General features: G+C 49.9%; 1 protein-coding gene across 1 annotated transcript; it reads left to right on the forward strand.

Annotated features, from left to right (window-relative positions):
* The first annotated feature begins 637 nt into the window (after positions 1–637).
* Positions 638–26,799, forward strand: INO80B (INO80 complex subunit B). The gene is made up of 5 exons (XM_069632479.1): positions 638–799; positions 900–1,095; positions 9,749–9,867; positions 10,439–10,611; positions 26,193–26,799. The coding sequence occupies exons 1-5, from the start codon at positions 787–789 to the stop codon at positions 26,658–26,660; spliced, it is 969 nt and encodes a 322-aa protein (XP_069488580.1). The 5' UTR covers positions 638–786; the 3' UTR covers positions 26,661–26,799.
* The last annotated feature ends 342 nt before the right edge of the window (positions 26,800–27,141 follow it).

Consider the following 27,141-nt stretch of genomic DNA (forward strand, 5'->3'; position numbering starts at 1 on the left):
GAGGGCCCTTTCTCTAATGGGAAATAGCCGCTTCAGTGTGAGTGGGCTAGTTCCCATTAGACGAGAGGACCTTTCTGCCTTTCCAGGTCTGAGGGCCGTTTCTCTAATGGGAAATAGCCGCTTCAGTGTGAGTGGGCTAGTTCCCACTATTATGCAGGACCTGGCCACTAGGGGAGCAAAAAGGGCCACTTCTCTAATGGGAACTAGCCTTCTCAGTTTGAGTAGGCTAGTTCCCATTATTATGCAGGACTTGGTCACTATGGCCAAAAAGGGCAATTTCTCTAATGGGAACTAGCTCACTCACACTGAAGCAGCTATTTCACATCTAAGAAATGGCCCTAACAACCGATGACCTGTTGGACTAGTATCAACCCAGCCGGGTCGCACACTGAACGTGCTCCGGAAGCGCTTCTTTACTCTGGCCGGAAATCACACGGGTGACATTAGCGGTCACGTGATGACGAGTGGGCGGGCCGTTGCTATGGTCTTTTTCTCAGTCGCTACCTGTCGCCCACTGAACGTGCTCCGGAAGCGCTTCTTTGCTCTTGCCGGAAATCACACGGGTGACATCAGAGGTCACGTGATGACGAGTGGGCGGGCCGTTGCTATGGTCTTTTTCTCAGTCGCTACCTGTCGCTCACTGAACGTGCTCCGGAAGCGCTTCTTTGCACTGCCGGAAATCACACAGGTGACATTAGAGGTCACGTGATGACGGGTGGGCGGGCCGTTGCTATGGTCCCCCTCTTGGATGGGAACTAGTCGCTACCCCTGTCCTGCTCCTCTCTTATGGACCCCCGCGGTGAGTATGTGCCCCCCCCCCCGCCCCTCTCATTAGAGCACCGTGTGTGAATGTCACCTCGGGTGAATGTGCTGCTGCTCACTGCCTCTTTCCCTTCCAGGGAGCGAAGACGAGCTGAGCGGGCATGGGTCGCACAGAAAGAAGCACCGGAAGCACAAGAAGCACAAGAAGAAGCACCACCAGGACGAGCTGGGCCACGGGGTCTCCTCCGAGACCCTGGAGTCCGACTCGTGCCCCTCCAAGCCGCAGCTCAAGCTGAAGATCAAGCTGGGGGGGCAGATCCTGGGCACCAAGAGGTACGGGGTCCTGCTGTGAAGGAGGGGGGGCTACCTGTGCACGAGGGGGTACACAGGACACTGCTGTGACCAGGGGGGGGCTACATGTGCACGAGGGGTACACAGGGCACTGCTGTGACCAGGGGGGCTACCTGTGCACGAGGGGGTACACAGGGCACGGCTGTGACCAGGGGGGGGCTACCTGTGCACGAGGGGGTACACAGGGCACTGCTGTGACCAGGGGGGGGCTACCTGTGCACGAGAGGGTACACAGGGCACTGCTGTGACCAGGGGGGGGCTCCCTGTGCACGAGGGGGTACACAGGGCACTGCTGTGACCAGGGGGGGCTACCTGTGCACGAGGGGGTACACAGGGCACTGCTGTGACCAGGGGGGGCTCCCTGTGCACGAGGGGGTACACAGGGCACTGCTGTGACCAGGGGGGGGGCTCCCTGTGCACGAGGGGGTACACAGGGCACTGCTGTGACCAGGGGGGGGGGTACACAGGGCACTGCTGTGACCAGTGGGGGGGGTCCTGTGAAGGTGAGGTGCTACCACTACCAGGCACAGCTGCTCGAAGGGGGGTACACAGGGCACCGCTGTGACATGTGGGGGGGGGGTCCTGTGAAGGTGAGGTGCTACCACTACCAGGCACAGCTGCTCGAGGGGGGTACACAGGGCACTACTGTGACCAGTGGGGGGGGGGGGGTTCTGTGAAGGCGAGGTGCTACCACTACCAGGCACAGCTGCACAAGTGGGTACACAGGGCATCGCTGTGACCAGTGGGGGGGTCCTGTGAAGGTGAGGTGCTACCACTACCAGGCACGGCTGCTCGAGGGGGGGTACACAGGGCACTGCTGTGACCAGTGGGGGGTCCTGTGAAGGCGAGGTGCTACCACTACCAGGCACGGCTGCTCAAGGGGGGGGGGGTTACACAGGGCACTGCTGTGACCAGTGGGGGGGTCCTGTGAAGGCGAGGTGCTACCACTACCAGGCACAGCTGCTTGAGGGGGGTACACAGGGCACCGCTGTGACCAGAGGGGACGACTCCTACCAGGCACAGCTGCACAAGCGGGTACACAGGGCACTGCTGTGACCAGGGGGGCTTCTGTGAAGGCGGGGGTCTGCCTCTTCCAGGCACAGCTGCACGAGGGGGGTACAGAGGGCACCATTGTGACCAGAGGGGGGGATACCTCTACAAGACACAGCTGCACAAAGGGGTACACAGGGCACTGCTGTGACCAGAGGGGGCTTCTGTGAAGGTGAGGGGCTACCTTTACCAGGCACAGCTGCACAAGCGGGTACACAGGGCACCGCTGTGACCAGTGGGGGGGGGGTCCTGTGAAGGCGACGTGCTACCACTACCAGGCACAGCTGCACGAGGGGGGTACACAGGGCACTGATGTGACCAGGGGGGGCTTCTATGAAGGCGAGGGGCTACCTCTGCCAGACATAGCTGCACGAGGGGGGTACAGAGGGCACCATTGCGACCAGAGAGGGGGGGGGTTACCTCTACCAGACACAGCTAAACAAACGGGTACACAGGGCACTGCTGTGACCAGGGGGGGCTACCTGTGCACGAGGGGGTACATAGGGCACGGCTGTGACCAGGGGGGGGGCTACCTGTGCACGAGGGGGTACACAGGGCACTGCTGTGACCAGGGGGGGGGCTACCTGTGCACGAGGGGGTACACAGGGCACTGCTGTGACCAGGGGGGGGGGGCTCCCTGTGCACGAGGGGGTACACAGGACACTGCTGTGACCAGGGGGGGGCTCCCTGTGCACGAGGGGGTACACAGGGCACTGCTGTGACCAGGGGGGGGCTCCCTGTGCACGAGGGGGTACACAGGGCACTGCTGTGACCAGGGGGGGGGCTACACAGGGCACCGGTGTGACCAGTGGGGAGCTTCTGTGAAGGCGAGGGGCTACCTCTCCCAGGCACAGCTGCTCGAGGGGGGGTACACGGGGCACTGCTGTGACCAGTGGGGGGGGTCCTGTGAAGGTGAGGTGCTACCACTACCAGGCACAGCTGCTCGAAGGGGGGTACACAGGGCACCGCTGTGACCAGTGGGGGGGCCCTGTGAAGGTGAGGTGCTACCACTACCAGGCACAGCTGCTCGAGGGGGGGTACACAGGGCACTGCTGTGACCAGTGGGGGGTCCTGTGAAGGCGAGGTGCTACCACTACCAGGCACGGCTGCTCAAGGGGGGGGGGGTTACACAGGGCACTGCTGTGACCAGTGGGGGGGTCCTGTGAAGGCGAGGTGCTACCACTACCAGGCACAGCTGCTCGAGGGGGGTACACAGGGCACTACTGTGACCAGTGGGGGGGGGGGGGTCCTGTGAAGGCGAGGTGCTACCACTACCAGGCACAGCTGCACAAGTGGGTACACAGGGCATCGCTGTGACCAGTGGGGGGGTCCTGTGAAGGTGAGGTGCTACCACTACCAGGCACAGCTGCTCGCAGGGGGGTACACAGGGCACCGCTGTGACCAGTGGGGGGGGCCTGTGAAGGTGAGGTGCTACCACTACCAGGCACAGCTGCTCGAGGGGGGGTACACAGGGCACTGCTGTGACCAGTGGGGGGGTCCTGTGAAGGCGAGGTGCTACCACTACCAGGCACGGCTGCTCAAGGGGGGGGGGGGGGGGTTACACAGGGCACTGCTGTGACCAGTGGGGGGGTCCTGTGAAGGCGAGGTGCTACCACTACCAGGCACAGCTACTTGAGGGGGGGTACACAGGGCACCGCTGTGACCAGAGGGGACGACTCCTACCAGGCACAGCTGCACAAGCGGGTACACAGGGCACTGCTGTGACCAGGGGGGCTTCTGTGAAGGCGGGGGTCTGCCTCTTCCAGGCACAGCTGCACGAGGGGGGTACAGAGGGCACCATTGTGACCAGAGGGGGGGGATACCTCTACAAGACACAGCTGCACAAAGGGGTACACAGGGCACTGCTGTGACCAGAGGGGGCTTCTGTGAAGGTGAGGGGCTACCTTTACCAGGCACAGCTGCACAAGCGGGTACACAGGGCACCGCTGGGACCAGTGGGGGGGGGTCCTGTGAAGGCGACGTGCTACCACTACCAGGCACAGCTGCACGAGGGGGGTACACAGGGCACTGATGTGACCAGGGGGGGCTTCTATGAAGGCGAGGGGCTACCTCTGCCAGACATAGCTGCACAAGGGGGGTACAGAGGGCACCATTGCGACCAGAGAGGGGGGGGCTACCTCTACCAGACACAGCTGCACAAACGGGTACACAGGGCACTGCTGTGACCAGGGGGGGGCTACCCCTACCACGCACAGCTGCACAAGCGGGATCACAGGGCACCACTGTGACCGGGGGGGGGGGGCTACCCCTACCAGGCACAGCTGCACAAGTGGGTACACAGGGCACCTCTGTGACCGGGGAGGGCTACCCCTATCGGGCGCAGCTGCACAAGTGGGTACACACGGCACCGCTGTGAGCAGAGGGGGCTTCTGTGAAGGCGAGGGGCTACCCCTACCAGGCACAGCTGCATGAGGGGGGTACAGAGGGCACCATTGTGACCAGAGGGGAGGGGGCTACCTCTACCAGACACAGCTGTACGAGCGGGTACACTGGGCATTGCTGTGACCAGAGGGGGCTTCTGCGAAGGCAAGGGGCTACCTCTACCAGGCATAGCTGCACGAGGGGAGTACACATGGCACCATTGTGACCAGAGGGTGGTCCTTTGAAGGCAAGGGGCTACCTGTGCATGAGGGGGTTCACATGGAGAAGGGACCTGCAACCTTTGCCTCCCCTGATATTGTGGACTACAAATCAGCCCTAGCCAGAGTAGCGAGGCATCGTGGGAGTTGTAGTCCATACTGGAGAGTTGCCGGTTGCAAGTATTGTCATTAAGAGCTTATCAGAACATGTGGGCCCCCTTTTTATATAGGAAGAATTGATCTACGTATCTCTGTTCCAAGCCCCAGTTGTGTTACTGGATTTTATACTGTACACCACTGCAATGTGCATGGTCTCCAGGTGCCCTGAATGATCTGAGAAAGAGGGAGGTCGAATACGTTGGTGAGGAGAACCGTAAAATGATCAGTAGCTATGCTGTTGTATTGACGCGTGCTGCCAGGGTTTTTAGGTGATCTGTGCTTTGGGAAAGTTGTGGTGATTGGTTTTATTTATTTTTACATTTATAAAGTGCTATAAATCCAGGGGCATCGGGGTGCTAGTTGCATTATAGGTTACAGATAGTGAGGCATTCGTTTATCAAGAACACCAAGATGGTAAATGGCCTTGGTCTCTGTTAAGGGGATTTTAGGGGAAGCGCCAGGTTTGCTTGTTTGTGTATTTGTAATGCGCACCAGACCTGAAGGTATCGGGGCGCGAGAACAAGAATACTTCAAGTTTACAGGTTACAAGGTTACATAAGTACAGGTTATAACAAAACAGCAGGTAATGCATATGCATTTACAAGTAAGGATATACAATAGCCTATACATTTACAAATAAAGACAGTCAAAGAGAAAGGTCTGTTTGATAGCTAAGTCAAATGTCTGAGGTAGCTAGAGCGTATAGCTCATTTCCTTTAAGCCACTTGATAATATTCAATCTGAAGTGTGGGTAAGATTGGTCAGTCCTTAGAGTGGTCGGGAGGGAGTTCCACAATTGAGCTGCTTTGACCGGGAAACTATTCCCTCCAGTTGTAGTCATTTTGAAAGGAGTTCGTGTAGGCTGCTCTAGTAGGTCTGGATGCGATTCTTCTTTTCAACCTCTGTCAATTAGCTCCGTGCTGAGGAGTTAAGGCATTTGAATGTTAGGAACGCAGTTTTAAGGTTTAATTTTGTCAACGGTGGAGAGCCAGTTGACTTGTAATCTAGTTATTGATATATGTTCTCTATTAGAGATTCCTAAGGCTGGTCTAAGGGCATTGTTTTGCAATATTTGGATTTTTTGAGTAATGTATTTGTTCGATCCCAAGTAGAGAGCGTTGCAGTAATCCAGTGTGGATTGCACAAGCAATCTTGCTAGTGTGGTTCAGCTGGTTGTAGATTGGTATTGTTTTGCTGATCTGATCAACATGCAAGTATAGGAAGTTGCGGATGCCATATCACTCACTTGTTTAGCCAGGGTAAGGCTAGAGTCGAGGTAAAAAAAGTTTACCTCCTTAGCAACTTTGATTGTATGGCCATCTATGATAAAGCATGAGTAGTCTTGGCTAAGTTTCTTAATGTTTGGTGTGGTCCCAAGTATGATGAGCTCCGTTTTGTCAACCTTCAGGCATAGACCATGGCGTGCCATCCATGCCTGGATGATGAGGTATATCCTATTTACCAAGGCCAAATCCTGTTTGTAATCCCCAGAAAGTCCCCTGTTTGTTATACCCGTAGGATAGCTCAGCGGCAGCGTACGCGTCTTGGAAGCAAGACGACACGAAGCAACAGGTTTGATCCCCGGGTCCGCGCTTAGAAACCTGTGGGTGTTTAAGTGCGTTATAAATACGTAACTAAGACAAAAAAAATAAATAAACAATTACGCAACTAAGAAGAAAAAAACAAAAAAACAATTCCTGTAACAGCGCCTCGATGCCCACAGGCTGTGTGAGCGCTTTATAAATGTAAAAACAAACAAAACAAAGTGGAATGAGAATCTGGGTGTCCTCTGCATAGTTAGTGTATGTGACACCTAGAAGGTCCAGATCATCAAACTGAGGCTTAGTAAAGATGTTATACATGGTAGGAAGACGCATGATCCTTGGGGTACACCAAACGTAATGGGAGCGGGGTCAAACGCTGCTGAGAGATCGAGGAGGAGAAGCAAGGCCGTTTTTCCCTGGTCTCTGAGCTCGTCGACCTGGGCTTTAAGATCAATAAGTGCTGTTTCGGTTCCATGCTGTGGTCTGAAACCTGATTGCCAGGTGCCTAGGAGTTGGTGCTGCTCCAGGAATTTTTGAATCTGTAAGTAGGCCACTCTATCTAATATCTTTAGGAGGAATGGCACCGTGGTGATAGGCCTGTAGTATGTGGGTATGGCCGGGTGTACAAAAGTGTACAGAAGTACCGGTATGACCGCTCAGATCTTACATCTATGTGTTCCATAGCTTGCTGCAGTGGCTGGGAAGTTAGAGCCACCTGCTCTAGCTCATCTGAATGTTGGAGTGACGAGTCAATGAGCATAAGCAGCTCTGGTTGGTCTGTGATTTGGCTTTTGTGAACCTTTGCGCCAGTTTCGGTGGAATTGGAGAGGCATTTATGGGTAATAGAAAGTGATTTGAAAGTAATACATCCACGTATTGGGAGCCAATAGATGGCTCTTCTAGCCTCAGAGATATGTTCTCGCTTCAGAATGTTGAGGCCGGCGCTGAGCGCATTGTAATGGATAACTTACATTGTATTGTTGTCCTGTATAGAGTTGCCTGCAAAGAGAGCATTGCAATAGTCCGTCTAGAACCGATCACCACTCGGGCGATGGTGAGGTAACTGTCAGCCGATAAGAATGGCCTACGGGAATGGATTATTTTGATGGTATGGCCGACCGACGAAGGACGCAATAGCATTGACATGACGCGCTAGTGCGAGGACGGCATCAAGGTGGACTCCCAGGGTCTTCACTGTTGGGGGGGGGGGGGGGGGGAACGGGATCGCGATGCCATCATTGGTAAAGGAACAATAATGTTCGTTGAAGTTTTGTAGCACTGCAGGGGATCCCACGAGGAGAATCTAGGTTTTTTTCATCAAGACAAAGTAGGTGCAAGGCCATCTACAGCTGGATGGTATGGTAAGCTGCGCGTAGTTTAGTGGAGTCGTCGGAATAGTCACCTGAGGGGGGAGGAGGATTTGCGTGTCACCATCCTAGTTCGTGTAGGAGATGGCTGGATCGTCTAATAGTTCAAATAGTGTTTTCATGAAAATGTTATAGAGGGTGGATGAGACGAATGTGCTTTGTGGGACACAACAGGAAATAAAGGAGGAGCACTTGCATTTTCAGAGATCCAGTGGATTCGTCAGTGCACCTTTTATACTAGTGTCAGTTAAAAATCTCTTGCAGGGTACTCCTGGTGTCCTTGACCCGTTGCTCTCGTCCTTCGATCTGCTCCCTTAGGTTCACCTTCGCACAAGAATTTATGCTCTTACTCATGTTCCACCTTGCTCAGAGTATGTCTCTATGTTCCGGCCGTGTTAGGAGAGCTAATTGGTATCAGATGTATGCACAGTGCCTGACTTTGCCTGACCCGTTTAGCGTGACATGTCCAATGCAATATGTATGGGTTAGCCTCTTTAGTCTAAGTCGCCCTCTTCCTCTGCCCAGTGTTTGTGTAAAAAAGGGGGTTGGGAGTATCCTATGCAATATGATTGGTTAGGTGTACGGGAAAGGGGGGGGGGAATCCCGCATCTCACCATAGGTTGCTTCACACGGACGACCCCGCAACCAGGTGATACTCCCTCACTGGTCCACCCCCAGGGTCTGGATCCAAAGACGATGTCCGTGCCGCCTGAGAGAGAGAAATCCCCAGGGACTAGTAGTTGAGACACCCTTTGTTTTCCCACACCTCTGAGACCTGGAGGGGGGGGTGCAAGGAAAGAAGGTGCTGAGTGTGCAAAGAGAGACCCGCAAATGGGATCTTCGTACCTTCTCTTCAGGGTCCTCTGGGTGAAAGTGACCAGGTTAGCAGAGTCGTACATAAAGTGTTGTATTTTGGGCTACATCTAGATGAGGTTGATGGTGACGGGGAAGTGGCAGGAGAGGGCTTCGAAGGAGCCGATTGTGGTTGCTTCTGGACTAGTGCATCGCTACTAAGATTTGTGAGTGATGGCGAGTCCACCGCCTGTCTTGTTCAGCCTTTCCCCGTGTTGCATGCTGTAGCCGTCGGGGCGAGGATATCTAGATGTGAAGAGAGTGCATTCAGGTTCTGGATGGTAATGTGATGGCGAGTCCACCGCCTGTCTTGTTCAGCCTTTCCCCGTGTTGCATGCTGTAGCCGTCGGGGCGAGGATATCTAGATGTGAAGAGAGTGCATTCAGGTTCTGGATGGTAATGTGGTGCCTATCAGTTGCATGTGTGATTACCAAACTGGCATTTGTAGCATGCCGATCAGTAATTCCCAACATACAATGTCCTCTCTTCTCGTAGCTGTTCTAGCACCAAGCCAAATGCCATTGTTTTGTTTCTCTTCCACTGGCAAGAGCGTACGCTCTCCCAAACAACCGGTTAGTGTGACCCAATATTAATTTAGAAATTACTTTCTGACGGGACTATGCCTGGTATGCAGTGGTGCACGATGGCCACGGGAAGACCGAAGAATCGTGCTTTTCTACTGTGGCCAAGTTGTGCTGATTGTGTAGTATGGAGCTATTGCAGTGATGTGTCCCCATGCCTACAATAAATCTGAAGACTTCTGGGTAACCTGCTGCCATTTTATTTTTGCACACTGAAGAATTGGGAAGTGCACGAGAAACGCCAGAATGCCACCTTCACACCAGGGTTTACTCATTAGCCATGCCAAGTTTAATGTAGCCATCCCGTTCCGCGCAGTCTTGTGTTCAGTCTGGGTTGTGCTTTTCTCAGCTGATTTTCATTCTGTATTAATAATCATCTATCCTTCTTTCCTATGGGCATCTTGTTGGTAGATGGACTTGTGGAGCGGTCCCTTTAGTGTTACTAAAGCTGCTCTCCTCCTCTTGCCCCACCCCCTCTTCAGTGTGCCAACATTTACAGTCGTCCCTGAGGCGAAGCAATCCCTATCCCCTTTGATGGTTGTGGATGATGATGACGAGCCCATGGAGGGAGTCCCGATCGAGCAGTACAGAGCCTGGCTGGGTAAGCAGCACTTCTTCTACCCCAAAACAGACTCGTCTTTGTGTGAAGTCTGGTGGCCACAGCTGGCTACCCCATGCAGTCTCTTAGGTGGGGATGGCGCACGCTTGTCGCCGGTCCCAAAATTCATGGGACTGTCCTACAGGAGAGGAAGTAGGTGAGTTAACAGTACTCTAGCTTTTCTGTGCCCTAAATTGAGTAAACACCATGCTCCATCTGTTACTCATTTTCACTGTCATGCTCTCTGATATGAACCTGAATTTGGTATATGCACTTTCCTCTTCCTTCTACGGACTATTGAGTTAAGGGCAGTGGGTAGGTCATTGTTCACTGAGATGGTGTGGGCTTCTCGCTGCCTTGTATATCTGGTCATTCTTAGCAGCTGTAAAAGAGTGATTCATCCTGAGTCAATGCCACCTCATGGCATTCAAGCCTCTAAGGCCCTCTTTCCAAGTGCCAGTGACTTATTGATTGGTAGAAGCTGGTACTACTTAGTGGCTCTGGCTATGCTGTGGGTGTGGGGACGTTTCTATGCCATGGTACAGTGGTTTACAGGAGCATGTTTCTTTCCCAGATGAAGACAGTAACCTCGAGCCAATGCCCTTGCCCGACATGGTGTCAGAAGGATTCGTGAAGCGGGAGGAAGATGAGGAGGAACGCTGGTTAGAGGCCCTGGAGAAGGGAGAGCTGGACGAAAATGGGGAACTCAAGAAGGAAGTGGACGAGTCTCTGCTGACTGCCAGACAGGTGAGGGAGCATAACATTGGATAATCTAAGCTGTTATCGTGCTTGGATGCATTTGGAACTGGGCATGGAGTGCAGTTCTTGCCATGCTAAGAGGACAGAGTATGATGGGACATTCCCTACAAAGCAACTGGGGCCATGTAACCGTGGCAACCATTTCATTTAATTTGTTTATAATTTGCATGCACAGAAGTGGCTTTGCCAGTGTGTAAAACCACATGACCAAGCATAGACCATACATATATATTTATAGTTTGGATCTGTTCAAACTTTCATAATTGTTGGACCTTGTTCCTCAAACCTTTTGAGCAGGATATTGATTCAGGGCATACGCAGGCACCCCCGGGCCCACGTAAAAGCAACGCCGATAGGCTTACTTCGACTCCCGCAGGCCCATATTGCATCTGTTTTGTGTGCTCGTCACTGTCTATGGTGCCAAGTAATATGTACTTTAAATTCCTTTTCATTATGCACAGGCTACTTTGGATGATTAGGTCATCGTAGTAGAGCTGGGTGATTGGCAGTGTTATGGAGACTAAGGATCTACCCCTCATGTCACTCGGGAGGAAAGCTCAGCGGCAACACGCTCGCCTTGGAAGCAAGGCGACACGGAGCGACACAGGTTCAATCGCCGGGTCCGCGCTTAGAATCCTCTGGGTATTACGCGCATTATAAAAACATGCAGAATAATCCTTAACACTGAAACCAAGGGCACGGTCTAGGTTCAAGCAAACCAGAAGATCCTCCTTGTTGAAAGGATCATCCCCAAATTGATCTAAGCAAATGGCAGCACTTTACATTCACAATCCCAGTAAAAGGATAAGCATAGGGGCCGTTCTTGACCAAATTACCTGGTGAACACCTCTTATCCTTATGGATATCTGCAGGATCGATCCAATAGCTAGTTGGGGACTCTACTACAACCAAGCTTGTATTCATGGACCCTCTTGCAATGCAGTCCAATGTCTTATCATTATAGTAACTGAAAGTCTAATGCAGAACAAGGGAACGCTCCAGATTCCAGCGTCGAGTCCAGATCACTTACAAAGACAAATGCCAATCTAATTGTCCTTGCCGGGCCTCTACCCCACCTTCCCAGAAATCATGAAATCGACATACTTTCCCATCGTATGGTTTATAAAGAATAGATTACCAAGCTAAAGGGTGGAAAGAAAGATATCTGGAGGCATAATGGGAAAAACAGACCACTATCCTACACACAATTTCCCCCCCTTCCTCAGGATACAAGATTCTGTTTCTCTCAGCTGCCTTACCTCGCTAGGACCACGGTTTCCTTACTGAGACGCTTCTATATCATGGTCGCTTACCAGACCCCAGCATACAACTCGGGCTTTATCAAAGAACAGACCGAATTATTCATCTTCAGATTGTTGCAAGCTCCCTGATCTTTTGGCGTTTCATGAATGGCTTACAGTCTTCATGTTGGGTTGCCTCATCGCATTCTGCACTTTGAGTAATGTCTTGTCGCCCCCCACGCGTGAGTCTTTACACCATCTTCATTGTGGCACTCAGAAGGTCCTCAGTAGGACTTGCCGGTTAAAGGGCCTGTTCGCTCCAAGAAGAAACCTTGCTGGTTGCACTCTGCAGCTAATCGCGAAAAGACTGGGGCTCAAGACAACAGAGGGGAGTAGCTGGTAAATCCAGCAAACTACGCTTATAGTTTAGATAAATATTCATCTAAATTCTGAGGAACTGCAGGGCTCCCCAATCTGAATCACCGAGCCACTGTCTGCACAACCTGGCTTGTGAATCTGAACCATCCTAACACTAACTGGGACACCTTGAAAGACTTTAACTCTTCGCTGTTCAGTGTCACTCATCTGTAACTCTGTACTTCAATTTCTCTTCATTAACAAAATATATATTTACCAAATATTAGGCAGGCATGCAGGTTATTCATACAACATTGTTGCACTGAATGCGTGCATCGAGACGAGGAGTTTTTCAAGGGAGACAGAGTGTATTTGGAAAAAAGATATTCTCTGCATTGTAGAGCAATCTTGAAATGTAAGATTAAAAAACGCACCACACATTTAAACGCAGAACTGCACATCCTGCTTTTAAAGCCTGTTGTTTGCACTTCCTGGTCGTTGCAACCAGGCTTCCATATTTCCAAACGGGTTGTTTTTGTCTGCATGTCCTTGACCGCCACACCCATGTTACCTACAGAGATTGCAACGCCCAAATAAGCGTAGGAATGGCGCATTGTGACATGAAAGCATGAAGTCGGAGGCATCAATACGTTTTTTTTGTCTCCATGAACAGAGTTGGGCCCTATAGTGTGTTAACTGCAGTCACTTCTGCTTACTGGCTAATGTATGATGCGGTCAATAGAACAATATTCACAAAGTGTATGTGGTGTAATGTATGTTATATCCGTGCACCTCATGTAATTCCAATTGGCATACTGACTTTCAATCGAAGTGATACATTCAAAATGCATTACTAATTTTGGAATGGTGTAATGTCCACTGTCAGGCAGCATGCCTCGTACTCTATAATGAGTGCAAGACATTTGAGTGAAGCCCCCCAGAAATATCAAATGAAGTGTCCTATCAGTGTTGGTGAGAAATGGCTCTGGCATATTCGGTTCTATCACAGCCAATGTGGTTTCCTTGATAGTTCCAGGTTTAAAGTTTAGCCATGGCGTGTCCTAAATCCTACCTTTGTTCAGTCCTTCGTTTTCTCTTTTTTTGGTTGTGCATCTTCAACACGGTGTGCTCCCACATTCTTTGTATGTTGTTCGGGAGGCTATCTTTCCATACCGTCACCAAAAGTTTCTTCAGTGTGTGCCTGTTGGTGGCCCACTTAGGTTTCTGTTTTTTCTGGTACAATAATTGTAGATGTATTCTTTCACTTAGTTCCTCTCTCCTACACAATTTGCTTGCGCTCAGGTCATGCATTGGATGTAATATACAATATTGGCCGATTTGCGGTTGTATGTCCCTTGTATCTATACTGTTTGTGTATGCTGGGTTGTTGGGGCAGATTTGAGGCATATGTCCCTTGTATCTATACCGTTTGTGCATGCTGGGTTGTTGGGGCAGATTTGAGGCATATGTGTTGGCAATTTTTCAATCCCCCGCGAAGGCAGGGGTATGTTCCCTGGTATATTCTTGATCTGGTAGAAATGAATTTCGGGTCATGGAGCTTGATGGATTTTTTTTTTTGCCTTCTTATACCCAATTCAGTATTCGGTTTTTGGGAAATTCCGTACCATCTACGGCAAGTGAAGAAAAGCTTTAATCATGGCTTGCTGAAAAAGAACTAAACCAGTCTGCCAGAGGTTACATTGGGGAAATACCATAACCTGAGGCGCTCACTGTGCCCTTCTATAAAAAGTGAAGTCTTAATTAAAATCCTATGCAATTTTTTATTAGGTTGCATTACATCCCAAGTTTTATGAAGGAGAAACACCTGTTCTTTTTTTGATCATGAAACTGGTAAAGCATTCTGTGCAGTGTGCTAACTTCGCACAGATTGTTTTGCTTAAACGTGATCCAAAAAATGGGGTCCTGTTCTGATTGGAGTCTCATGAAAGAAGCTTTAGTGGTGCCAGTATTATTAAAAGATCAGTTTATACTTTTATACTTCATTTCTTAGTTTCTATGGGTTGCAGCTCCCGCAGGATTGTCCTCTTCATGGGACAGTTGCTTTTGTCATTCACTCAAGGTGCCTTTGCTTCATCGCATTAGCAACCTCCCTCCCACCTGTGAGCATTTCAGCAGGGTAGAGCGGGTCCTTCATGGACATATTGATGGGCAAGAGTCCAAGGCGCTCTAAATAAGACCAGAGAGAACCTTTGGCCATAAAATAATGGGTCACTTGTGGGTTCAGGTCAGTTGAAATGGACAAGACCGCTTGTCAGCAGTCTGCACGTAGAACAGGTTTTGACAATGGCTTTCGGGCATTTCCTATTAAATAAGTTTGATTTTAACATTTACAAAGCGCATACCACAGAGTCCAAACAGAGACTGCATCTATGCGCAGATGTCAAATAGCAATTTTATCATGGACTACACAGAGCTATTGCTAAATACTTATGTTAGTTGGTAGGACAAATTACATAAAAATAGTTTTTAATTGCTTCCTGAAGATTGAATGCGAGCGTCCCCAGATAGCACGACCCTTTCCGCAATGAGGGGCACAAATGGACTCTCCCACGAATGGGAATAAGGCTAGGACCAAGTGCGGGTGAGCTTAAGGGAGGCTTTATCTAACTCAAAATAGGGCATGCAAAGAACTCTGCAAACTCCGAGAGCGCTCTGTCTATCAATAGCAAAGACAGGCATTTTTATTTACAAAAAGCGTCATAGGCACCTACACACCATAGGGGGCACATGTACATGGGGATTGCATGGCGTCGACTGTGTGCAGCCGTGATGCGTCTCTCCGTGGTTGGTGGACACCGCCGGGTGCCAACATGGGGTGGGCAGGTCAGCTGGGCTCATCCGGGAGGTGCTGTCCGGTCAGGCGTGTGTCAGTGTCATTGATGGACGTCTTTCTTGGCTTTCTGCCCTAAGGGCCAGGCACACCCCATTCATTCAATGCTGCAATGTCAGTTGTCCTGTAAATCCTACAATAGGTTGTTCTACAGGTTAATATAACACAGGAGGAATGTGCATTAGGTGGGGTACTTTGGCGATACATCAATACGGGGTTGCTGTTATCCTGTTGACTGGGTATCATAGGCCACGGGGTCGGGTCTCAGGGCATGGGGTAAGCTGTCCAGGTTTTGGGTCTCGTTAGAAGTCATGATGGATGCCTTTATACAATGTTTGTGCAATATTAGGTGTCTTCTTTTACAAGCGTCATTAATCTGGGGTGAGCTGATGGGTCGTGGGACCTATGAAGGGGCGCCTCTGGTTATGGCCGGATTTTGCTGCTGAGCTGTAAATAATTCAGGCCGCTGTTCGTGGCTATGTGAGCTGCGGGGGAATCATGAATGCCTGAAACGGCTCCAGCCGAATTGGGGGAGGTGAGGCGGTGTCGCTCGGGCCTTTGCTTTCTCTGGCAGGCTACAATGGGAAGTGAGGAGAGGTGGATTTGGATATGCCCACAATGATAGTCTTCTAGCAAACTGTAAAACGAAGGGATTCGCATAACATAAACTGGCTAAGGGGTCACACATCTATAGCATTTACAGCAGTATATATTAATTTCAGAATTCGTTAACTATATCTGCAACTCTATTAGTCACTATAGGGTAAGTATTTGCAATATTAGCAGTTTTAACATCACACTGTAAACATGATACGCGAGGTAGCATTAGGGTTGGTAGAGCACGCAGGAGCAACAGACCAACACAGTTGACAGCAGTAATACACATTAAACCTGTACATTTGCACTTGATGGCATTCTATGTATCTTGTTTATATGAGCTCACAATACTGTCGCACTTGTGTTCCTTTGTACTCTAGCAGCATCAGGGTAGTCGTGGCATAAGCATTTGGTATCACTCACTTTACATTACCCCTAGAGAAGCACATAGTAGGAGGCCAGGGGCCCTGAGTGTGTGTGCATACTGAGAGGGTTTGAGTGTCGTGACCATGTGGACACACAATGACACATTCTTTTGTTCGTACAGTGTTCGTAGAATTTTGACACAGAGGTCGTGCAGAAGGGATATCATTGTAATGCTATATATGTATGAGCAGTTTCCTGGTGTGGGATTAAGGCTTTTGTTTCATCGAGGACGGTTTACAGTTATTTTCCAGGCCAGCCCCGCTGCCCAGGTCACGCTTAGGATAATGATGCACTGCGAAAGGTGAAAGATAGTGTTTGCTCTAACACTAGCTCATGTCCGACTTGTGGGAACGGGCTTTCAGCAGATCTGCCAGGGAGCGGAGGCAAAAGGGTAGACGAGGACTCTCTAAAGGTGGGGGCCGTGATGCAAAGCACAAGGAGTCATGTCCTGAGATGGCGTTCTGGTTCTCAAAATGGTTTCCTGGGCCTAGTCGATGTGTCGGCCAGTGGTCCACCCACCACCTGGGCCCTGGTGGCAGAGGGGCCCCTGATGAGTCATGGACATTACAAGGAGGGGACTAAAGGGGATGGTGGGGGGGGGGGGGGCTCTCTTTGACCTGTCCTCCCATACAAGATGGATAGGGACGTAATCCGTCAGCAGTCCGGCGAGAGAGAATTCTAGGACCGAGGTCCACAGGAAGAAAGGCGAAAAAAGAAAGTGCCTATCGCCCCATGTCGTTTTCACAAATGGGACTGTCAGAAGGCACTGATCCGCAGATCGAAGTGATCGGTTTGGGCAGTGAATTTGGATTTTTGAGATCCGGTAAGCCGGGCCAAGGCTGTGAATACACTTGAACACCAAACTTAAGACCTTGAACATGATTCGCTGGTGAACTGGGAGCCAATGAAGGGTCCTCCGATATTGTGAAACGGTTACCTTCCTTGGCAATGAGAAAATCAGCCTGATTGCGGAATTCTGTGCAAACTCTTGATTTGGAATTTTTGAACACACATAAGAAGGGCATTGTAATAAAGTTTCAAATTTGGGAGTGTACCCACCACTATTGGACAGTCCTTGTCAGCAATAAGAGACAAGACAGGCCTTATTAGTTTGAGTTGGTGGTACATAGATTTAACCGTCTGGTTGACGTAAAGGTTGCAGTCCATACTGGACTGCAAGATACAGCCAAGGTTTTTGCTGCATCCGAAAATTTAGTTGGGAGCTCCAAACAGAGCAGGACACAAAGTACATTGTAAATCACGTGCTACCTTTCTCTTCTCTTAGAGCCGAATACAATTACCTCTGTTTTTGATGGATTTAGCTGGCACTTGTTTTCCAGCATCCGGATTTTGATTTTGTTAGCACAGGATAAAACTCGGTCTGTTGCCTCCGATGGTTGTTTGGGCAATACATTGATTTGGGTGTCATCCGCATATGAGTAATAACAAACCAAAATCAGAGAAAATGTTCAACAATGTGCGAATATACATGTTGAACAGCAGCAGAGACACCAAGGACTCCTGAGGAACCCGGTACTTCACAGGCAGTCAGTCCGAAAAATAAGAGCCAACTTTAACCTGCTGAGTATGATTAGTTAAAAAGGACACAAACCATTCCAGGGTTTTATCTGATAACTGTGCCACCGATGATGGCCTGGAAATGAGAATCTCAAAATCGACTTTGTCGAAGGCCGCCGACGGTTCCAGCATGCTTACACCCACTTTGTCGGAGGCAGCCAGCATATCTTCCCAGACTGCCGTAAGGGCTGTCTCGCTGCCGTGGCGTGGTCTGAATCCCGACTGGAATTAATCCAAAATATTGGGTTCTTCCACATAGCTCTGTAATTGGTTGGTACAATCTTTTCCAGGATTTCAGCAGAACATAGACCAGCAATTAGGCGATAGTTGGATATAACTTTATGGACCAAAGTTGGTTTCTTTAACAAGGGTGTAAGATAATATTTTGTTTAGAGCTAGTGGAACACATTGGGCCAATGAGACGTTAACTAAACTCTGTATAGCCCCACCAAGTGCATCTGCATGCAGCTTTGCCAGATGAGCTGGAATCGGATCGTAACCAAAGTTGGTAGGCTTGAGCCTCCCCAATAGATTGACAATGTCCTCAATTCCAACAGGAGATAACAAACTTTGGACATCAGTTGAGTGTTTTTTTTCTTTAACGTAAGGACGTGATCGGTAGGTTGACTTGTCAGTGCTGTCTGAAATGTTTTTAATTTTATCCCAGAAAAAGAGATTAAATTTATTAGCCCTTTGGGTCAAAGCTGGCAGACTGACGTTGGTACATTCTGGTAACATTTTTAATGGCCAAAAAAGGCGCTATCGGTCTGTTATTGGCAAGGTTAATTTTCTTTTGCATAGAGGAGGATTTTGCAAGTATCTTTTATATTCCTCCAATCCTGATCTAGCCACCTGGCGATCAGCTAGGACTCTGGTCTCAATCCATTTCCTTTTTATTGCTTAAGGCTTTTTAAATTGTCTCTATACCACTGATTATTATTCCTCTGGGGCTTCTTTATATTTTTAAGAGTGGCAATATTGTTACGGTTGGTTTGAAGGTGTGCCGGTTGGAGTAAAAAACGGTGCACTTAGAGGTTGCACATGAGGTAAATCCCCTCCCAGTAGATCTTTACTCAAAATGAGATCCGAATCTTTTTTTCGGTGACACAATTGCATACTGATAGTTCAGTTTGGGAATGAGATAGATAAGGATTAGGAATTAAGAAACGTACTGTAAAATTATCTGACTAACTCACTGGGGTTATTTCATGTTTGCATAGTCTTGGCAGTCAAAGCACAGGGTCCAGTGGCCACCGATGTGTTGGTGAGCTAGATACAAAAATGTAAGTCGTGGATCTGCATTATGTCATGTAGATGTTTACAGTCGACTTCTTCCAACACATTGCACCAAATATTTACAACACCCAAGATAATCAGCTTTGAGTGATGTGCTTCTGACCCCAAATAGCCGTCAAGAGCATCTAAAAAGAGAACGGCTGAGCCAGGGGTTTTATAACAAAGTAGCAGCTGACCGGCATTAGGGGATGGATGATGGGTACAGGCCAGTACCTGAGATGTAGTATCCCAATCGAGGGAGTGAAGTTTCTAACTTCAAGGGTGGATCTGGTCAAAATGGCCACACCCCCTCTTTTGATTCACTCTGTGCCATTTAATTTGGGAATGATCAGGTACTAGAAGATGGAAATAGGTGGTACTACTATCGGTGAACCCTGATTAATTTATAAAAAAGCATATCGAGCTTCCTAGTGGATATAATTTCACTTAAAGCAACAGCCTTTTTTATGGCGGACCGTGCGTTAATCATTGCTACTTTGGAAGGGGATGATATAGCATGGGATTTTACTGCAGAGTTACTTACTGCAATATTAAGCTATCTAATTTCATGTAAAGCACGTAATTTGAGTGTACCGTGTGTGGTGGTCTTCAAGGTATGTAAACATTTACTAGTATATGTAATCCACATTATTGCAGCGTGGTACATATAAAACAGTACTTACCGTGATACACACCGTAAGAGTAGGGTAAGCACAGTAAGATACTCACTGGTGTCGCCTGTCACGACAAACTGGAAAGAACCTAGCCGTCCACTGTGTCCGCCACAGACCGACAGTCTGTCTGGTCTCTGTCACGTCTGGTGGCCAATAAAAGAAGGCACGGACTACAACTCTCTTGGGAGTTGTAGCAGCCTTTCCAAGTAATCTAAATAAACGGAGCATGCTACAAGAATGCTTTAGCCCTGTGTTAGAAAGAAAACATGTTACCTCAGTTTCTGTTTAGTGATTTTCTTGAATGAGAAACTCTCTCCCTTCAAACATCTTGGGTTACAAGTGCTACTGTGAGATCTGGAACATTGCACAGGCGCTGTAATATAGATAATATTTGCATCTCCGATTGTCCCAGAAGTAAGTCCTCAACTCGGCATGTAATAGACTTGTACGATTCAGTACTGTGAACAAACTCTGAATGATAACTTAGTGTATTATGCCAAAAATCTTTCTGATCCAGAGTTATCCTTACAATCTGTACCTGAACATTTTGTGGAATTACTTTGGAAACTTAATCTCCGAGCCCCTGTTCCCAGAAGATGCCCCCCCCCCAATCCCCATAGCCATCATTTTGATCTACAAGTCTTGATTAAAAAAGAGAGATGGGAGAAAACTGAGAATGGTAAAAAGAAGTTGTGAGAGCAATGAAATCCAACGAAGGGATCATGCCAGAGAGATCAAGAACCCATATAGCAATTGGATGAGATCACATAGGGGCATGAGGTCACATAAAGGCGGGAGGAAATTCTAAAGGCAGTCTGTCTGGGCATTGATGAACCCAAATGTCAGTAAATCACAGGATGCGATAATTCAAGAACAGGCCTGGGTTAACCATTTCGCCAAAGTGTATGCTCACCCTGAATACAGAGAATCTAGGAATTATTCGGTAATACCATGGGTTCTCCATTCTTCCACGGAGGAGATTATGAATCTAATCCTGATCTTCTGCGTCACGAGCTGCAGGGCCCAATGGTTTTACAAATGCCATATTAAAATCAAATTCCACAATTTGGTTGAGAATGCTGAAAGGCCTCTTAGACCAAATAGTTAAGACTAGGAAAATCCCAGATTCTTGGAAAAGCTTGATTATATCTATATCTAGATCATGGCCACGGTAGTGGCTATGTAGTTATGGTTAAGTTGGTGTTTCCATAGGAAGAGCACTTTTTGGGCAGCTTATAACTTCGCTCCCCCTGGACGAATCCTCACCAAACTTTGCAAAAGGTATATGGCCCACTCTGAATTTTTTGCAACGTTTGGTGAGGATTCGTCCAGGGGGGGAAGTTATAGGGGGGGTCCCAAAACTTTTGTTTTGTCCCATTATGGGAATAAACTTTGCTCGCGCCTACAGCCCAAACCACTGGACGGATTTACACCAAATTTGCGGCAGGAGCGGCTGCTTGGTCCCGAAAGCATGCTTTGCTTTATTTGGTGTATATCCGACCAAAAATGTAAGTGAAACAAATTAGTGATATCTGTGTTCGCTTCGCAGACACACTTCCCTGTTGCTCCGCGGACAGGACGGTGATTGGGCAAGCAGCTTGCGTGATGTCTGCGGACATCTGACGTGCTCTCTCATTGGATGCGGTGAAAGCGTGCAGTGCGTCTGGCTTCAGAGACGCCTGCCATCTTTGTTCCTCGCATGGGAGGCTTTGTCAGCAGGAGCGGGATCTGCCGCCTGCACGGTAAGTCCACCCGTGTCTCCCCCTGTTCCTCCAGCCCCCCGCTCACACCATTTGCACAGGGTGGCCAGCAGAGGGCCGAGGAGCAGGATCTGCCGCCTGCACACGAACGCCGTGCGTCTCTCTCCCTCCCCGACCCCCCCCACTCATGCCCCGTGTCTAACCCTCCCCCCCGCTCATGCCCCGTGTGTCTATCCCTCCCCCCTCCTCCACTAATGCCCCGTGTGTCTATCCCTCCCCCTGCTCATCCTCCGCTAATGCCCCGTGTGTCTATCCCTCCCGCCGCCCACCCCCCGCTCATGGCCCATGTGTCTATCCCTCCTGCCGCCCACCCCCCGCTCATGCCCCGTGTCTCTCCCTCCCCCCGCTCATGCCCCGTGTCTCTCCCTCCCCCGCTCATGCCCCGTGTCTCTCCCTCCCCCGCTCATGCCCCGTGTCTCTCCCTCCCCCGCTCATGCCCCGTGTCTCTCCCTCCCCCGCTCATGCCCCGTGTCTCTCCCTCCCCCCGCTCATGCCCCGTGTCTCTCCCTCCCCCCGCTCATGCCCCGTGTCTCTCCCTCCCCCCGCTCATGCCCCGTCCCTCCCGCCGCCCACCCCCCGCTCATGCCCCGTGTCTATCCCTCCCTCCCACCCCCCCGCTCATGCCCCGTGTCTATCCCTCCCTCCCACCCCCCCGCTCATGCCCCGTGTGTCTATCCCTCCATCCCACCCCCCGCTCATGCCCCGTGTGTCTATCCCTCCATCCCACCCCCCGCTCATGCCCCGTGTGTCTATCCCTCCCTCCCACCCCCCCGCTCATGCCCCGTGTGTCTATCCCTCCCTCCCACCCCCCGCTCATGCCCCGTGTGTCTATCCCTCCCTCCCACCCCCCGCTCATGCCCAGTGTGTCTATCCCTCCCTCCCACCCCCCGCTCATGCCCCGTGTCTATCCCTCCCGCCGCCCACCCCCCGTGTCTATCCCTCCCGCCGCCCACCCCCCGCTCATGCCCCGTGTCTATCCCTCCCGCCGCCCACCCCCCGCTCATGCCCCGTGTCTCTATCCCTCCCGCCGCCCACCCCCCGCTCATGCCCCGTGTGTCTATCCTTCCCGCCGCCCACCCCCCGCTCATGCCCCGTGTGTGTCTCCCTCTGGCCGCCCGTGCCCCGTGTGTGTCTCCCTCCGGCCGCCCGCGCCCCGTGTCTCTCTCTCCGGCCGGTACACCCTGTTTCGGCGACGGGATGTTTTGGCGCGCCGCACACTAGTGCACATCGCCTGCTGTTTAGGGAAACGTTCAGTGCCGTGCACTGAAAATGCAAGTTTCAACTTCACCCCACACTATTTTAAAATGAAACTGTTCTAGAGCGGTTTCATTTTAAAATAGTGTGGGATGAAGTTGAAACTCGCCCTTTCAGTGCACTGCACTGAACGTTTCCCTAAACAGCAGGCGATGTGCACTGGGGTACGGCGCACAGAGCAGAATTGATCTGCCGGGCTCACGAGGGTGGGGGCTGTGCTGCTCGGAGCAGATTGCTCCGAACAGCACAGCCCCCACCTTCGCGGGCCCGGCTGTGTACTCTGCGTGGCTGTGGTGCCTGCATGAAGAACTCGCAGGACATTTATGTGCGGCCAGTTCGGCGCGGGCTGCCGTGCCTCGCCGAACCGGCCGCGCCAAAATGACCTGCCCTGTGTCTGTCTCCTGTACTCCCCCACCCGCCGCTCATGCCCCGTGTCTCTCATGTTGCCCCCCACACCCCCGCTCATGCCCTGAGTCCGTCTCCTGTTCCCTCCACCCCCCGCTCATGCCCTGAGTCCGTCTCCTGTTCCCTCCACCCCCCGCTCATGCCCTGAGTCCGTCTCCTGTTCCCTCCACCCCCCGCTCATGCCCTGTGTCCGTCTCCTGTTCCCTCCACCCCCCGCTCATGCCCCGAGTCCGTCTCCTGTTCCCTCCACCCCCCGCTCATGCCCTGAGTCCGTCTCCTGTTCCCTCCACCCCCCGCTCATGCCCCGTGTCTGTCTCCTGTTCCCTCCACCCCCCGCTCATGCCCCGTGTCTGTCTCCTGTTCCCTCCCACTCCCTGCTCATGCCCTGTGTCTTCCTCTTGTCACCCCCTCCTATGATGCCCCGTGTCTCCCTTCTCCCCCCCACCCACGCTCATGCCCTGTCTTCCTTTCCCCTCCCCGCTCATGCCCCGTGTCTCCCTTTCCCCTCCCACCACCCGCTCATGCCCCGTGTCTGCACTGTTGGAACAGGGCAGACACTGGGCATGAGCGGGAGCCCCACCTTGCCCTACCCCTGCTCATGCCCCGTTTCTCTCCTGTTCACTCATGCTCCGTGTCTGTCTCCCTCCTTTTCCCCCCGCTCATGGCCCGTGTCTCCCCTGTTCACGCCCATCCCCCGCTCATGCCCCGTGTCTCCCTTCTTTCCCGCTCATTCCCCGTGTCTCCCTTATTGCCAACCCCTGCTCATGCCCCGTGTCTCCCTCGTGTTACCCCCCACTCATGCCCTGTGTCTCTCTCCTGGTCTTCCCGACCCCCTGCCGATGCCCTGTCTTTATACACCCTGCCTTCCCTTTCCCTGGTGTCCATCTTGGTAAAAGATTTTCCTTCCTACACCGGGACGCCTGCCTGCGGTGTCCTGGTTTGGGAAGAAAAATCATTTTTTTTTTTTACCACCCCGGGTTCCCACTTTGAGAACCTAGGATGCTAGTGGTCTTCCTCCATTGAAAAGGACGTTATGGTTAAGTTGCGCTACTAAAAACCTATGAAATTCAGAAAATCAGTGATATCATCTTTGATGTCTTGGGTATTAGTGTTAACAGTGCACGGTGGCGCGAGTTATGGTTGCTTATCTTACAATAACTGCCGAATTTCAGGGGGTTTTTCGGTTTTACTTTGAACCATAACGTCCCTTTAACAAAGTTTTTTTCACTGAATATATATATTCGCGCCCAATTTCTCTACTGGATGCGGACAGTAAAATATTTGCAGGTCTCATTTTGAGAGATCTAGAAAGTTGGACCAAAGAAAATGGGATCCTCTCAAAATTTTAAACTGGATTCAGGAAGGGCCTCTCCACCTTTCTTAATGGTTTAGTTTTGAACTGTCAGGATGTTTTGCGAAGGATGGGAAACCATTGTTCGGAGCCTGGGTGGACTTATCCTAGGCTTTTGACACCATCAGTAGGGATCAGCTCTGGGGCAATTTGAAAAGTTGGGGTTTGCCTGACCATTTGTTGGCAATCCTGATTGAACTCCACCATAACTCTATTCTTCGTGTCAGATTATCCAGAGCGGGGGATTTATCGAAAGAAATCGAAAAAAATGTAGGTGTTCGTCAGGGCCGCCTAGACGCCCCTTTCTTTTTAATTTGTTCTTGGCGGACCTCTTCGATTAGACTTTTCTTCTTTACCTCTTGTCACAATAGATGATCGAGAGTTTGATGATTGTGACAAGAGGTGAAGAAGAAAAGTCCTTGGATTCGAATCCTTTGGGTCATTTAGGCAGAGATTTTTTTGTTTATGTAGTAATCAGTTGTTTCCATTTCGTTTGAATGTTGTGAATGGTTAGCTGTTTAGTATGAATTGGTCTTCTTTTAATAATTTTGTTGTCTGTTCTTGAAGTTGTTTACTGTTGTGTGTAAAAAAAAAAAAAGTCGTTTGTCTCGGCCATTGCACAATAAATAACATTTTTTTTTTTAAAGTCTTAGGTAAAGTATACAAACGATTGATTATTCTTTAGCCTTAAATTGAATGGGGTTATAGATTAATAGATAACAGATTTTTGTAAAAATAATAATGAAACCTATTTAAAATATAAATTAAAATATGAATTGCCCTGTTTGAAAAGGCTTTCGTGACAACCACTGAGGCCCACTGTGACTGATTTGTTTCAAAAGGTGCGGAGTGCACTGGCTTTTATCACTGGTGGTTTTGGTAGGTTTGTTGCCCCACGAACTACAATATTGACGCTATATTCTGGAAATGTTATTCCAATTGCCCCTTCAAAAAATATTTGCCATGATTTTTTGATTTCCTGTCACTCTTTGTGCAGTGGTTTTAAAGTGCTAGTGATCGCTGATGGGCAGAAGTATAGGTCACAAACAGAGCTAATAGTGCCCTGTTCTGTGGGTCTCGTTTTTTCCTAAAGAATGACAGATGGCTCACAAACAGACTTTCACCGGCTGGAAGTCGAATGATCTGCCCCCCCCCCCCCAGTCTTCATAAATCTGGGACAGTTATTGGACAAGTGCTAGAACATAACTTTATTCTCTGGATTTAATACAACTGCAAAGTTAAGATCGTGGGTTTAATTTAAATACCTTTTGTGCATTAGATGCATTGATTTTGCACTGGCAGCCAGTGTAGAGATAAAAAGGTTTGTATTTTCGATCCGCTATCGGAATCCTAGCCTCTGTATTCGTTTTAGACGGTTAATGGATGTGTTGGTAGACTATTAGAAAAATGTAGATTGGAGGACACCCAAGCATTATCTTCCATTTCCGTCTGTGGAAAGCTGAGATCGGGAAGAGGTTGTCTAAGCCTCCTCAGATGGGGGCTCAAACAAGGCTTCTCCATCAAGGATATTTAGGCATCAAGTGTTGGGTCCCAATTCATAATGCCCAGGCTTCTGTCCGGTGAAGAAGATGTAGGGCAATTGGCCAAAATATGGGGTTCCAGGACCACTCCTACATTTATGGGCAAAACCTCGGTATTTCTTGGATTGGTTGTCTGATTTTTTTTTTTTTGTATCCATCTTAACCTTCCTTGCCATTAAGAGATTTTTTTTTTTTTATGAGCGGTTCAAAATGTAACCAGCCCTGATCGTTTTTTTTTTTTTGGTTTGCCTTTTTCCAGAAAGCGCTACTGCAGAAACAGCAGATCCTGCCTCCTGCTGCACCAGAGCTTCCCATTGTCCTCCAAACTCAGGAAATGACTGAGGAGATGATGGTGAAACGGGAAGAGCGAGCCCGCAAGCGCCGCCTACAGGCTGCCAAGAAGGCAGAGGAGAGCAAAAACCAGACCATTGAACGCCTGACCAAGACCAACAAGGCAAAGGTGAAGACACTGCGGGAAAGGAAGGCCAGACAGGCCATGTGCCCTATGATCCGCTACTCCAACGCTGTGGACCAGATAACAGTCTCCTTTCCCCTAGGAGTCACTTGCCCCCTCCCTCCCTCACAGCTTCCTGAGCCGCCCGCTGCTGTCCTGTGTGGGGTAAGCGGATGCACCAGTGCTAAGAAGTACTCTTGTTCAAAAACTGGCGTGCCGCTGTGCAGCCTGGAGTGCTACAGGAAGAACTTGGGCCTTCAACCATTTGGGTGACTGTTTGAGCAGTGAAAAGAGGCTGCCTGAACACTTTAAGGATACTGGTGAATCGATTGAATAATTCTTAAATGGATTAACTTTGCTGTTTGGTGGAGTATGTTCTGGTTACTTTATATTAAAGCAATCCTTACCCCTCTCTTACTTGCATGGACATTCTCCATATCTATGGTATTTTTTTCCCCTCAGAACTGCAAAGCCATAAAAGACCAACATTGGTTTTTTTTTTTTTCCCCCCGAATTGCTAGGCTGGTTTAATTCCCTACCCCTGGCTTGTAGAAAAACGTAAGCTAAGCTACATGCACAAACGTACAAATAAAAAATAAAGCTGTACCTTCAAACCCCATCCAAAACATTCTGAAAGATCACTGCTCGCTGTTAAGCATTTAAAAATAGGGATATTGCTCTTTTTTAAATCTGTGACCAGAGCAGCTTCATTTCATTTTCAGTTTCTGCTCGGCTACGTTTGCATTACAGGAAT

Source organism: Ambystoma mexicanum, chromosome 6q (genome assembly GCF_040938575.1).
Source record: "Ambystoma mexicanum isolate Mex_15411 chromosome 6q, UKY_AmexF1_1, whole genome shotgun sequence".
NCBI lineage: Eukaryota > Metazoa > Chordata > Amphibia > Caudata > Ambystomatidae > Ambystoma > Ambystoma mexicanum.